General features: G+C 43.5%; 1 protein-coding gene across 3 annotated transcripts in view; it reads left to right on the top strand.

Annotated features, from left to right (window-relative positions):
• Nucleotides 1-14,481, top strand: part of AFF2 (AF4/FMR2 family member 2) — a 635,691-nt gene that overhangs the window by 459,396 nt on the left and 161,814 nt on the right. For all 3 annotated transcript variants that reach the window (XM_019521659.1, XM_019521658.1, XM_019521657.1), the window contains one exon: nucleotides 13,572-13,664. In XM_019521659.1, the coding sequence (XP_019377204.1) occupies nucleotides 13,572-13,664 (93 nt within the window). The remainder of the gene's footprint in view (nucleotides 1-13,571; nucleotides 13,665-14,481) is intronic.

Raw genomic sequence — 14,481 nt, 5'->3', positions numbered from 1 at the left:
AAAAAAAAAAAAAAAAAAAAAAAAAAAAAAAAATTCTTTGAAGAGACCCTCCTATTCCTATAACTCTCCCCTTGGATCTTGAATAAAGGGGGAACCTCCTGGAAGACGTTAAAAGGAAGCATTTTCCCTAGGCCATCCCCAAATTTGAATGTAAGCTGCATGCATCCATCTCGAAGCTTGTCATTACTAGGGGTCTACCCAACTCGAGGAGGCAGCCAGCTGATTTTGCAGGGAGATAGCAGGGCTGGCCACCATTTTTGTGGGCTGATCATGGAGCCCCCACCTCCCCCCCACACACACACACCTTTGATGGGCTGAGGGGCCCCAGGGACCACGAGGACCAGTCATTGGCTGCAAGAGTTATTCATCATGAGGCCTCACCCCTCACTGCCAATTGGTGGAGAGGGGCAAGGCCACGTGACAGGCAGCTCTCTCAGCCAATTGGTGGGGGGGGGGGACTATCTTGGGCTCCCCTGTATGCCAGCAGGCTCCCCCCGCCCCTGTGGGCTTCATGGCTGGGCCACAGTGCCAAGAGGACTTTTGGCTCCCTCTAGGAAGCCAGCATTTTATTTTTAGTAAGTTTTCTTCTTTTTTTCCTGTGGATTTCATGGACATTGGCCACTAAATGCTGGGTTTTGCAATTTCCACAAAATCGCAATTTCAGTAGGTCCCTAGTCATCACTCTCAGAATCTGGCCAAAGATGGGATTTAGTCACCTGACAATATGAGCAAGGACAATTGCAGGAGCCCATCTTATTTCAGAGACTATAACCAAGCATCTACAATGCATACGTAAGAAGAGATGAACTGACAATAAAAAGGAAGGCCCATGGACCCAAGTGGAGGGGGATCAGAAGAAGCAAGTAAAGAATAAGAGACACAAAACTGATACTCCCAGGGCACGTCTACACGTGTGCCTGATCATAGTTGGTACTGCACAGTCATTGAGTACTTGCTTTAGCAGTAACCGGTGTTACTGTGCGGTCCTGATGGCGCATGGGTCATTTCCACTGTGCAACCTTCCCAAGAAGGAAAGGCTTGAAAGCCACAAGGGATACTTTTTTAATTTTTTCCACATCTGAAGTTAGAGTCATGTAAATCCCATTTTATGTCACACTGGTCAGTGTTATAAGAGAGGGAGGGGAATATTCAACTAATACCAAGAGGCTCAAAAACTTTTGTGCCTGTGTTTGCAAATGTGCCCGGTTCAAATATGACCCCATCTCATCTTCTCTAGAGAGGGACACAGCGATCAGGAGGCTTTCGTCCCATAAGACCCCCTGGACAAGAGACGCTTCATTTGACTTCCCTATGCTTTTCCAAAGCAATCCTGATTTGGGTAGGCACTCTTAGCAGCAATCATCTCCCAAAAACAAGAAGTTCCCCAATCTAGGGCCCATCTTTATAGCAGTGGGCTTTGTCTTGGCCTCTGTCTCATCTTTAAATCTAGATTATTCTGCCTGGGGCTTCCACACGTATATGATCCTTCAGAAAGTGTCCTTATACTTCCCATCCATCCAGTCAGTTTGTCTTTGGGGTCAGCCGCTTGCCCACCCAATGGTGATGGCATGCTTTGTTCTGCCCCCCTAACTTTGTGAACACCTCTCATAGTAGATATACAGACTTGTCAAAGATATTTGTTGGCAAGAGATGGCTAAAATTTCCAGCCTTTGTCTTCCTGTGTGACCTTGAGATTCCACTTTGCCCCTCACTTCCTTCGTCTGTAAGATGGGGAAATTAGTGCCCACTCTTTCTGCAGGGGTTCTGGGGGGATAAATCCATTATTGGCAAAATGCATTGAGATCCTCAGCTGGAAGGTTTATGTAAGTGAAAAGAATTATCGGTGCTATATTATAACTGTACAAAGGCAAGACTCAGTCAGACATTTAAAATTATGCTACGCAGTTTGGGTTATCCATCTCTGTGAAGGATTTCTTACATTTCCTTAAAGAAAGCATGTCATTGCATTTAATGTTCTGAGAACCCTTATGAACTTCCAATCTATTTTAGCCACATATCTCAAATTGTGCTTATAATTATGTTTTTTATTGAATATGTAAGTTCCTTTCAATTTCTTAATACAGTACATGTTTCTTAATATGCAGTTGAGAAGAATGCACGCTCCATGGATGGAGAGACACTTCTGAGCTTTTCAATTGTCACATTAAAATTGTCACATTTGTTTAATTAGCCTGTAGATCCTGCCACATTGATTTATGTCAGCCGTATAACAATCTCTGTAGGTAGCTGGCAAATCCCTGACCAGAATGATTTCTTTCTTTCTTTCTTTCTTTTTTTTTTGTCAAGGAATTTCTTACTTTCAATTTAAAGGCAGTCGTACAAAAGCCCTAGCTAGCTGGAGTCAGCTGGAGGAAATGTTGGACTGTAGCATTAGAAAGAAATATGTTTTTATTAGCTCAGAGTGTTAAACCTTTGGGTGACAATTGTTCAGTGACAAGAGGTAAAAATTGATTACAAACACGAATCTGAAGCTCAGGCCTGAGTGATACACATTTTTATGTTTGTTTGACATTCTCTGTGCACTATTTATTTTACCTGATACCAGTAGCATAGTGTTACCCACTGGTGCCTCCACGGTTAAGATGCTACTCATTGTCGACCCTAGACACCCTTATATTTAGCAGTTTACAACTCCTCTGTAAAAAGTGGCTCTGGGCCTCATCTTCCTTTCAAAGGTGTTGTGCACACATGGAGAAAAATGATCCCTTTTCCCTTTTTCAGGAATGAAACAAGTACAACATGAACATATGCTAGTTTAGGAAGCTTGTATGAATAGACTGAAGGATGAAGGTGAACTGAGAGGAAAAAGGATTGGGTCCTAGAAGACTTACCTGCTGTTCCCGATGCGTAGCTGGTTTAGTGGGTAACTTGGGATATGCCTCTTCTGCTCTTTTCCCTGTCTGTAAAATGGGCATAAAGCTATGACACTGACTTCTTTTGTTAAATAGCTCTGAGATCTACTGATGAAACATGGTATGAAAGTGGATCGTATTATTATGGTCCCTTTTGGCTTTGAAAACTTAAGACTCAAGCAATGCGATCTTAGATTAAGAGCGATATGGTTGGCATCCCTTGCCCTTAATAAAAATGGTTCTGAACCTCTAAGAAGATTTGAGTTTGGTGCGAAAGAAGGTAAAAATTCAGAAAAGTGGGTAAACTGATTGAACTGAACCAGTTAGTTCATGCCTACTTGGAACAGTATTTGATTTTTCTAAACCGCAGATTCAGAGCCCTAGTCAGCAGAGGGCTGCATTGCCAGTTTATCCAGAAAAAGAGATTATACAGATCACTTAAATACAAATTTAAGTGCTCAGATTTATTCATAGAGCAGTCCCTTGTTTTTCCTGAGCTCAGAAATAACAAGAGAACAGACTTTAAGCAGAGAGTGGTTCAGTGGAGGCCTTTTTCCATGAAAATAGTTATCACTTTTTTTTTCCCCCTTCAGCATTTGAGCCTTTGTTACTTTTAAAAGAAGTTGTCATGATCTCCTCATTACCATTTTTCTTAATGTGATAAGTGTAAACTACAAGAAAGCGATCATGTTTGAAAGGATACAGCAACCCTTAGAAATATTATACTAACTGCTTGTGTTCTCCTTTGAAAAGGCTCAGACTGGGGATTTCGCTAAATGTATCATTCTGTCTCCTTTTGCAGTAGCGTTGTCATTTTATAGTGTCTTTCACTTATAATACAAGTTATCCTTCAAAAAGAAAGCTGTGTTACTGCATCTAGCCCTTGTATCTCTCCAGCAAAGTGAGATCAACAACTCCCTTTGGTAATTGCCGGAACATGATAATAAATTGCATGTTGTACGGGAAAAAAAATACTCTGTGGCAGGTTTATTCCAGTTCCACTTTGTATGATAACTGGTAATTGTCACTGCTTGACACTTGCTGAAGTTATGAATAACACAAGCTGCTTAGAGCTAACTAGAGGAGTAGCCATGGTAGTGCCGGGTGGTCTTTACTTGCTTGGGCATCTGTCCAGGTTACTGCTCTGACCTCAGAGAGACCATTGCTAATGAGTAGTCTGCTCTTGCTTTTTGACCAGATGGAGGCAACAAAGACCATGAATGCCATAGTCTTGTAATGCAGAGACATTTTGAAGTTACAGTGCTCCAGACCTTTTACATTTTAGTTTTGTGGGATTTTAGGCCCTGTTCACTGGCTTTGCTGTAAAAATAAATATGGTGTTTTGAGACAGCGTTGATAAGGACCTGCCAGTTTCTTTCTGCCTTGTTGCTGTAAGTTTGTCAGTTAGATATTACCTGTTGGAGAGGTAGCTATGGAATTGGCTATTTGGGAATGGGACAATGGCACAAGGCCATTGAAAAGAGAAAAAGCAGACCCGATGCATGCCAGTCTGAATGTATTGGTTACAAATTTAAGGGGCTAAGGGTCGCCAATTGTAATTCAGTTTAATGGAAGTTGAGAGTGCGGGCTCCCTCCCAGGATTAGGCTCGTACGCTCTGACAGATTTATCTGTCACATGGAGTAGCAAATGCAAATACTAGACAACGTAAGCCTTGCCACCTGAAAACCTCTAGACTCACAGTGAGATCAAACCAAACCTCTGCGCCAGTCAAGTTGTTTCAGTTTGGTTTTCCTTTCTCTTTACCTTGGCTTAACTTGTCAGAGCCAATGTGCCAAAAAAAGTATTTGCTGCATTAAAATATCTCCTGCAACCTAGATTCATTTTTCTGTTGCCATTGGATTCGCAGCAGTTAGTCCAATGCCAGCATTGCAATGATGTACAAGACCTATACCAAGAGGCGGAGGTAAGAAAGGGCTTGCTTCACAGAGTGAATGAGAAGTGGAAAACCTCAAATAAAAGGATTTATCGTTGAGAGGATTACAGCTGCAAATTTCTTTTCAAATGCCAGCTGGTAAGGTTGGGCATTAGGTGGCTGCTTGGGTCTGCCTGTAATGAAAAAGGATGGGGGGCTGGATCCTGCAAGGGGGCTGCGTACCTCCAGTTCCTACAGCAGGAGCAGACCCTTTCATTAACCTTAGGTAAACAGTCTGAACATTTGAACTCCTGGAACATTTACATTAGAGAAAACTCAGCCTTCAACAGCTGGAGTTTGCAGCATTTCTAATCCAGCGATCGGACACCAATTGTCAGAATTGTCTGGCCACCCAGGACTCGCTGAGTCAGCACTATAGTGCACATTGCGCTGTTGGCCACCCAGGGCTTCAAAGGGAAAGGATTTGGTTCTTTATTATTTATTCACTCAGCTCTGACAATGTGCTGGGCACTGTACCAGACACAAAATACACAGGAACCGAAGAATGGCCATAGCGAGTCAGACCAAAGGTCCATCCAGCCCAGTGTTGAGCCTCTGACAGGGACAGTAGTCGATGCTTTAGTGGAAGAGTATAAAAACCAGGGCATGTGAAGAGGGCAGTTAACAGCCGTTGCAGTCATCGGTGAATCGGCCCTTTCTGTAGAGAACGTGATAGTCTCAAATGTGCGACATTCGAGGGACCCCAAGTGCCTTGTATGCATTGTCTGAGCAAGGAGCCTGCATTTGGCACTTGTGTTGAGACCCAAAGGTGCCTTTGGGGGAGCAAATGTGACTCACGGAGATCTAACCTGGAAGGAAAAGAAACCAGACAAAACATATAGCTTCTAACAAGGCAGGGTTAGGCTAAAAGAGACTCTCCGAGTGGCTTTTCGTGGGCATATCTGAGAGGGTCTCCGGTTTCAGCGGAGGCACTGATGCCAGCTCATCAGATGTCTCCGCTCATTAAAACAAAAAAAAAAAAGGATTTGCTACATTTGCAAACCTATGAAGGAACCATCATATTCTAGCACCACTCAGGTAGCAAGAAAAAAATGAAGAGCTGGCAATAGACTCTGGTCTGGAAAGGAAAAAATACCTAGCTTTCATAAAGCCTTTCAATGTACATCATAGAGCACCACATGCACTAGTTTGGTATTTGAATCCCATTTTAATGAAAGCAAACCATGGTTTAGACCAAAACAATTTGGGTTTCAACTTGAATGAAACGTACACCGTCATGTGCTAATCTCACCTGTGTGCTAAATCAGCTGAAAGATGCTTCTGTCTTACGAATAAAGCTAATGTCTTACTGGCACAAGCTGAAGCTTTTAAATCCTCGAGGATTTGGCTGAACTCCTCTTCAGCACATTGTAAGGTTGTGGATTATAAACTGGCTACACTCAGTCCAGGACTTAGTTCACAGAGTTGAACTAAATGTTTCGGCACTAATTCTAGCTGTTATGCAGTTTAGTTTTGCCCATTATTGAATTTGGAGATGCTCCTTTCACTGATTCAGTGTCTGCGCCCTAGAAATTAAATGTGTTTTATAATGAATTACATAGCTAGGTCATGTCATGTGACTACACAACTAGCCATTGGGTTTTCTATGATGAAAATGAATTGATTGCATCTGGTAATGCAAAGGAAGTGGTGTCATTTCTCATATAAATGCATGCAGGGCGATGCCTCGGGATATGCACAGTCTTGTTTTCAAACTGTAAATTGTAATTATGCTGTCTTCTTGGTGTGATCCCTAAAGTTTGGGGATTTCAAGGAAGAGAACAGGCAATTCAAGACATGCTTTTTTGCTTGTGTAGCTCAGGATGGATGGAACAAATTACCAGATTCCCTTAAACAACTGCCAGCACCGAATAGTTTCAAAAAGCGGTTGCTTATTTACTTGAAGGAACACTGCCAATGTTTTTTAAATTGCAGAGATGAAATTATACATTGGGATTAGTAACTTTTTAAAGAATTAGCTTTTTATTGCTTATGGGGCTTTTGTTTATATTACGCTGTTCTATTGTCTGGATGTTATGTCGAATATAACAGTTCAGTGCGTACTTTCCTGTCTCCTGGGACCCCCATGAAAATTAGATGTGCCATCCCCGGAGATTATTCCAAGCAAGTATCATTCTGAGTAAATACAATAAATGGCATATGACTGTGCCTCTCAGTGGGGATGTGAAGTTCTTGAGCATAGGAGACATTGCGTCGCTGCGCTATCAGCAGCACGGCTCCAGGACTGTGCGTTAGGCAACAGGGTCATTAGTTGAGTCACCGGGAGTGAGACAAAGACAATCTGTTTTTGGAGTAGGTTGAGCATCAAGTGCCTGAAAAGGACTGTGAAAGCAATCGGAGACCTACGTGGACAGCTTGGCATCATGTAACTCTTGTGGACGGACTTTGGACGGGACTTTAACTGTCTTGGCTCAGGGTCCCAACGAGGCTCCAACTATTGGAAATTCAGATGAGATGTAATGTGAGGTTGAGGGGACATCTGATTTCTGTAGGAGTCTGGATATTTTTCTATGTTGTACCCGGTGGTGGCCACTATCAGAGACAGGATGGATCTGATTGAATCTAGGAGGTCTTGTGTTTCTGCCCCAGCAGCTGAATCCGGCGAGCAGAATGATTCTCTCTGCATGTAAATAGTTTCCTACAGCACACCATCCCAAACTTGCAGGGCCTGTACCTACATGGGAGAAGTGGGGCCACCTCGGCAGCAGTGCCTTTTCCCCGAGATGAGACCCTGGAGATATCTCTTTGTGGAAACTCTGCAAGGGGCTGGTTGGCCAAAGGAGATTGGGTCAATGATCCACTAGTTTTGGTAGCCCCACCCCTGGCTCGCTTGCACTTGGAAGCCCAGGTGGGAGTTAATGCTAGTGAACAAAACCATGACAGCATGGTCCAAGCAAAACAGTTGTGATTTGTGTGTATCTTAGCTCCTCTACACCTCAGCATCCATGATGCATCAGTCTTGGGCGTCGTCATTCCTCTAAAGCCCCATAATCCCTTCTGGCTGTGTAGAGTTTTCCAAGTCAACTTTCCAATATAATCCATCGTGAAGTTCTACCTGGTCAGGTAGGCTGTCTGCTTCTGCTGCGGAGAGGCACTCATTCCCCTCCGATGTTTGTCATGTAAATAACCTAAATAAGGCAGAAGCAGAGATGTGGAGCGATAGACCTTTAATGTAATCTCACATGGGAGTCGCTTCTCTTTCAGAAAGATCCCGATTTAAGACTCCTGCCCCCACCAAAAATTCCCAATAGAGCCAGAGGACGTTTTGCTTGAGTCAGGAGTATAAGGTTAGACCCAGCATCGGAGCATTGCTCTCTGTCTATTCTCATTCTGTCCTTAACGTAGGGTTTCTAATCAAATTCCAGAGTGAACTCTGTGATGTAGACCGAAACTGCTTTCTGGAATGGATCAGGGCTGCTAAATTGTTATATATAGTAGCTTCATTATTTTTTTTTTCTCCAAACAGTCTCTTGAGCTGAGATACCTTCTCAGTGTAATAGAACATTGTTTTTCTTCACATACACAAGATTTGTTAGAGCAATAAACACATCAGTCATGATTTGCTATTTTTATTGTCTCCTAAATGCTCTAAGCAAAGAATATCAGTGTATTTTAGTTATAAAAGCTACAACGTAAGGAAAATAGATTGGAAAATCGGAGGTAGAAGGGAGCCAGAGAATAAATGGGAGCTCAACAGAAAGAAAAAAATGTTCATATCACTACTACTCCTTTCTGTAGCTGGTTCCCAAATCTTAGGAAAACAGGAAAGGAAAACATATGCTGTAATGTTTATAGCCAACCCCCGTTAGCTTCTAAAACAATTTCTATATTCATTTTCACTGAATATGCATTTTTGTCAGTCCTTTTTGCTCTGCAAATATGGAAAGGTAAAGCAGCCAATTAGTATGGGAGGATATGGAATGCATCCCATTCACCAACTGAGCCAGGGGAACTTATTTGTTGTCATGGAGAAAAACCACAAGGTGAATGGTGTGTGTGTGTGTGTGTGTGTGAGAGAGAGAGAGAGAGAGAGAGAGAGAGAGAGATGGTTTTATTTATAGCATAAAATCCAGTCTTTTGAAAAAGAAGTTTGGGATTGTGTACTCTGTATTTTGGAATTATCCTTCATTTTGTTGGAGAAGATTTTGTTACAGTTACAATAGAAATTCTTCCCCAGGATGACGAAGGCATCGTTGTAAATGCAGCCGTGTTCCTCTTTCTCGTAATGTGGGCCAGTCAAATGCCAGCGATGCTAAATTTGTTGAAGCATTTGCATAAGTAAACTGTTTTCTGTGTTAGTGGCTTTATGGAGGAATCTGGTTTTCCCTGTTAGGCTATCGCTACGGTTATTCTGTTAGCTATTATGTCCCCTCTTTCTAGGACTCCCTTAAAGGATCGGAACAGTGTAACCCAATGCATAGCTCTGAACTTTATTGATCATGTCTCTAACACAGGGGTGGGCAAAATGCAGCCTGTGGGCCGGATATGGCCACCAGGCCATTCTATCCGGCCCGCGGGGCTCTTAAAAAATCTAGAAAATTAATATTTATCTGCCCCTGGCTGCCTGTCATGTGACCCTCAATGGCTTGCCACAACTCAGTAAGTGGCCCTCCACCTGAAATAATTGCCCGCCCCTGCTCTAACACATAAGGGGATATACCCGAGCACTCACACCAACTAGTTGCCTGTTATTTCATATGGAATATTTTGCATGAGTAATTTTAAAATCCCTTTATTTCTGTGCGTTTCTATTAGTTTTGCACTCCAGGGTGCATTGCTTTTTATTCCTGCAGTAGCCTTTTCCTTCTAGATAAGGCTGGCTGAGATGCTTTTTGAGTTCAGCATGCATAGCACACACAGAATTTAGCTGCCCTTCATGTGTTACTAAACTGACTGGCTTCCCAGCAGAGAGAAGATGAGCAGCTCTGTGCAAATGCCAACACCAGAAAAATGCAGAGAAACACGTCATGTTTTTTCCAGTGATGGAAAGGGTTAAAACGCATTGTTCATTATTCTCAAAAATGGTGGATCAATTGTGACAAGAGTCCAAAAGGTCATCGAATTGTACAAAATTAGGGCTGGAAGGGACCTGGAAGTCAATTAATAGACTTTAGAACAGGGGTGGGCAATTATTTTGGGCGGAGGGCCACTTACTGAATTTTGGCAAGCCATCAAGTGCCGCATGACAGGTAGCCAGAGGCAGCTAAATATTAATTTTCTAAAATTTTTAGGGGCCCCGTGGGCCGGATAGAATGACCTGGAGGGCCTAATTTGGCCCCCCCTGCGTTAGAAGAAGTTTTTTGTGTGCTTTACTGGTTTATTAATGCAGACTCTTTAGGTCTAGAGTATGCTCTAGTCATCGTTTATTAACCCTTTTAACCCTATTAACCCCCCCCCCTTATTATAAACTGTTTGTAATCTTCATCTGAAGTGTGACTAAGAAATCAGAGGAAATGTATAACAACAGGTTGCATGAAGGCAATAGCATAGCCCTGGATGGGTACCAACCTTGGGTACCAACTTGGAGAGGGCACAAGACTGACAGCTGCCGTCACCAGCCTGGCTGGAAGCAGAACCTGCTCATGACGTCTCTGCGCGAGGGAGCTAAAGGGACCGTTGTGTGAGGGAAGTTGGACACGCAGCATTTCCCAGAAGCTGCCACAACCCTTCTGCAGCAGTAATCCCAGAGCAGCTTTATCACAGGGATCATGCTGCACCGTCTCCTTCCTCCTCCTGAAGCCGGGGGCCAGGCATTGCATGGAATGGCAGAAGCAGAGCTTTCATCAGCTCTTGGCTGGGGTCCGGTGGGGGAGACCAAATTGCTGCTTTCCCAGTCTGCTGTTCTGTCGAGCTGCCATTCATGCAGCAGAGGAGCATTTGGCCCACAGTTTTACCATGGAAGTCTCTCCCACGGGCCGTTAAGAAACCCCGCAGCTTTGGGATATTTACAGTTCGATTGCAGAAGGTGCTGCAAAATGCATTGCAGAGAGGGAAGCTGCCTTGGCAGGGACAGAGACTAGATGACATAGCAGCATTTTTTCCATCGCAATTTCTGCAGTGCTTGATCAGCATTCTCACTTGAATTAAAACACACACACACACACACACACACACACACACACACACACACACACGCTTTTGAACAAGGCAGAAATCAGGGGAAAATTGAAATACGGAAATGCACCTTGAAAGCAGACCTTACTAGGGGCTGGTTTTGGCAAGCTGTTTTACCATCTGCCCCTTTCTGCCGTGCTTCAGACTGCAAGCTCTCTACAATTTTCTCTTTTCCACTGATACCCAGATTTGGCCTATATCTCCGCAGTTTTTAAACAATTTGGTCAGAAAAGCTATGTTCCTGGTGTTTCATTAGGCTTCTTCTGCATGTGTACTTCTTAGTTACTTACCTGGGGGCTTTTACAGCTAGGAAAAAAAGCAGACTGAGCTGAAGAAATGAGCATGCCTAGCCCTAATAAATAAAACACATGGAGTCAATTAAAACAATGTTTAAATCATTTTCAGAAAGGAGGACGCTTGATGTTACTACACCAGTGGACCACAGTGACTTCTAAGCCAACAAGCTGGGCAGGTTTATGTTCCCATTTAATCTTCAGGTCTATAAAAAAATATGCATACTTACCATAGCCGTCATATGCCCAGTCCATCAGTTAACATGATTTTGGAATTATTCAAAGTCCAAACCATGTGAAAATAAATCCTAACTTGATTTTGCGGGCTTACTTTGTTTCCATTAAATTCCACTTTAAAACATTTCATATGCTCAGTTTTATTATCGTTACTTCCAGGAATTTCTAAATGCTTCCAAATTTGGATTTATTACTTCTTTTAACTTCCCCTGGAAAAAAAAATAGTGCAGTTCCCTGTCTACTTCCCACAGGGGCGTATATTGCTGACATGGACAGTTAACTCATACCTCAACATGAACACACGTGCTACGCAAATACATTATTCTGGGTAGTCAGATCCTTTCAGACTGTGTTTTATGTCAAACAAAGTATCGGGGCAGGGGAACTTCCAAGGGAATGCAAAGTGTTGTGAAGCATTGTCACGTGGTGGTGATGCATCAGTGAGGGATGTTCTTCCCTCCGAGACCCTTGTTTTGCAACGATGCATTTGCTCGACTCTGCTCCCATGAGTAGTCCGACTGAGTTGGGACTGCTTATGACCACAGCTAAACAGCTACATAAGCCATTACAGGTTCATGGCTGGGCAGCAGTTCACCATGGTGAATGGCAAATGTCACTTGTTACCTGACCATTGGGAAGTGCCTAACCCTGGGGGTGGCATTTGTAGTTGGTTTCCACGGCTTCCTTACCAGTCCAAAGGAAATAGGCTAACTCGAGTTCACTTCATCAAATTACTTACTTCATCTTAACCTCTCTGCTGCATGATGTGTCATCCGTGGAGGGATAATCGGAGAAGTGAAACTTTATGGATTCCTTCCACGATTCAAGTATCTGCCACTGATGGCAACCACTGTTTTACCGGGCTTGACCAATGCCCCCGTCTTCCCCCCAAACTGCTTCTTGTCAGTGGTTCAGATCTTTAACCTTTAGACAAGGACTGTGTCTTTTTAACTTGCAGAGCATCAGCTCAGGCTGCAGTTTGCAAGATTTGCTATGATCGGTCTTGGCCTTTGAACAGAGTACCCTCACTGGTCTGACGCAGCCAGCACCTTTGCATGCAAAACTTAATAAACTAGACCCCCCTTTTCTCTTTGTATTTCTTATCTCATCAAAGAATTCCTACCGCGCTTTGTATGTAAAGAAAAACAACCAAGACAAAGATGTAACAGATCGCCAGAGACATGTGTTCCTGCCTGTCTGAATATTCATCGAATTAAAAACAAAGACAAGAGAGACTGGAGCAGCATCTACCATGAAATACAGTCATTACAAGAGCATTTACAAGCTTTGCCTAAAACAACACTTTCTGCAGTATCTGTGTCTGGCTTAATTTTAATTTTCTGAGCTTGGGCCAAAATTTGCACTCAATGAAGTCAGTAGGAAGACGTATCATTGCCTTCGGTATCGGGCTTTTGGTGTTTAAAAACAAACACATGCTCTTTTTTGTTTTACGGCCTGTGCTAGTGAGCCCCGGAGAGATTTCCTTTGCGGGTGTTTTGAACATGATAAAAATGTAACACACCGTTTTGGGGTTTTTTTTCTGGTTAGGGAGGAAGGGTTGCCTAATAGTTGTGCTCTCGGTGAGAGACCTGAGTTCAATTCTCCTCCAAGACACTGGCTTCCTTAAGACACTTAGTCTTTTTAGACTGTGGTTTCCCATTGAGACAGTGGGGAGAGCAGTACTTCCCACCTTGTGCGGGCATTGTGAAGATATATGCACTGGAAATTCAGGCGTCCCAGCATCGTGGGGATGGGGACCATTACATGATAGATGGGCAGCCTGGCCATGGGAGCAGAGCACCCTGGAGGCCTGCTGGAGGCTATCCAACCTCAGCATTGGACAAGGCTGAAATGAGCACCTGCAGGGCTCATTGGTTGAAGCATGTTGTCATTGCTGCCTGAGAGGATGTTGCCCAATGTGTAATTAGGGGGTTTATCCACCAGATAAGACATAGTAATGCCGCGGAAGGAGGCCTGTTCCTTGCCGTCTCAAAATAGATCTGGGAAGTTGCCTTTATGGAGGGTGCAAAGTTGCACGGGGTAATTTTCTTTCTGTCTCACTTAAATGAATCAGGTCTCCGATGTTTTTCCTTCCCTAGGAGATGACCCATTCCTGGCCTCCTCCTCTAACTGCTATTCACACACCTGGCAAGGCTGAGCAGACCAAGTTTTCCATCCCAAGCAAGGTACAGGTAGGTTATCAACCTGATCTTCCTTCTCCTCTGCTGGAGTGCTCTTCTCTGGAGATTTTATTTTATTTTGCTGGAGTTGCAAATTCCAGGTCAGCCCGTTGTGGTGGACAGGAACAGGGCTGCTCTCCAGACCTGCAGAACTGACTTAGAGAAAGGGGAATTATAGTTAGATTTGCATAACTGTCATTGTCCAACAAATGGCATCCATTTGATTCATATGTGTATATGGAAGATACTGGCCAAATGAGATTTTTATCTCCTGGTAGTGGCTGAAATGCCTTCCAGCCAAAACACCCAGTCCATCAATTCGAGAAGCATCAAGGTAACGCATGCAGATCCAGACGTCCCAAATTCAGCACCTGTAAATCACTTGATGTCACTGAAGTTTCCAGTGCCCTAATGGCCATAGCAGAAGCGCTTTCATCGTGGCCTTGTCAGATCCTGACGAATCTGTGAATTCTGCTAAATCCCTGTCATCAACGACCTCAGACAGGACACGAGGACAAGAAGAAGAAATAGTCACCGAAGTGATGACGCTAGGATTTAAGCTGTCGTGGGCCAGTGGTGCTTGGAGTCGCGCTTTCCTAGGGAAGAAAATTACAGTATTACAACATGGGGTTTAGTCTTCTCCCTGGGGCTGGACTAAGTAAAGACATTTCTAAAAGCTCTGCTGCCTTGAATCCAATAGAAACTGCCCCTTTTGCTCAACCAGTCGTGTATCAATTCTAATAATTTGGCTAGTAGTTGCCCACCCCTAGACACCTTCCCCCTACTTTGACTGCAGCTCGCGTGAAATGAATATGACTATTTAAAAAGA

The sequence above is a fragment of the Gavialis gangeticus genome, unplaced genomic scaffold (genome assembly GCF_001723915.1).
Source record: "Gavialis gangeticus isolate Ggan-Ray unplaced genomic scaffold, GavGan_comp1, whole genome shotgun sequence".
Taxonomy (NCBI): domain Eukaryota; kingdom Metazoa; phylum Chordata; order Crocodylia; family Gavialidae; genus Gavialis; species Gavialis gangeticus.
The sequence above is the reverse complement of the archived record's forward strand: the minus strand, read 5'-3'. Positions and strand labels throughout refer to the sequence as shown.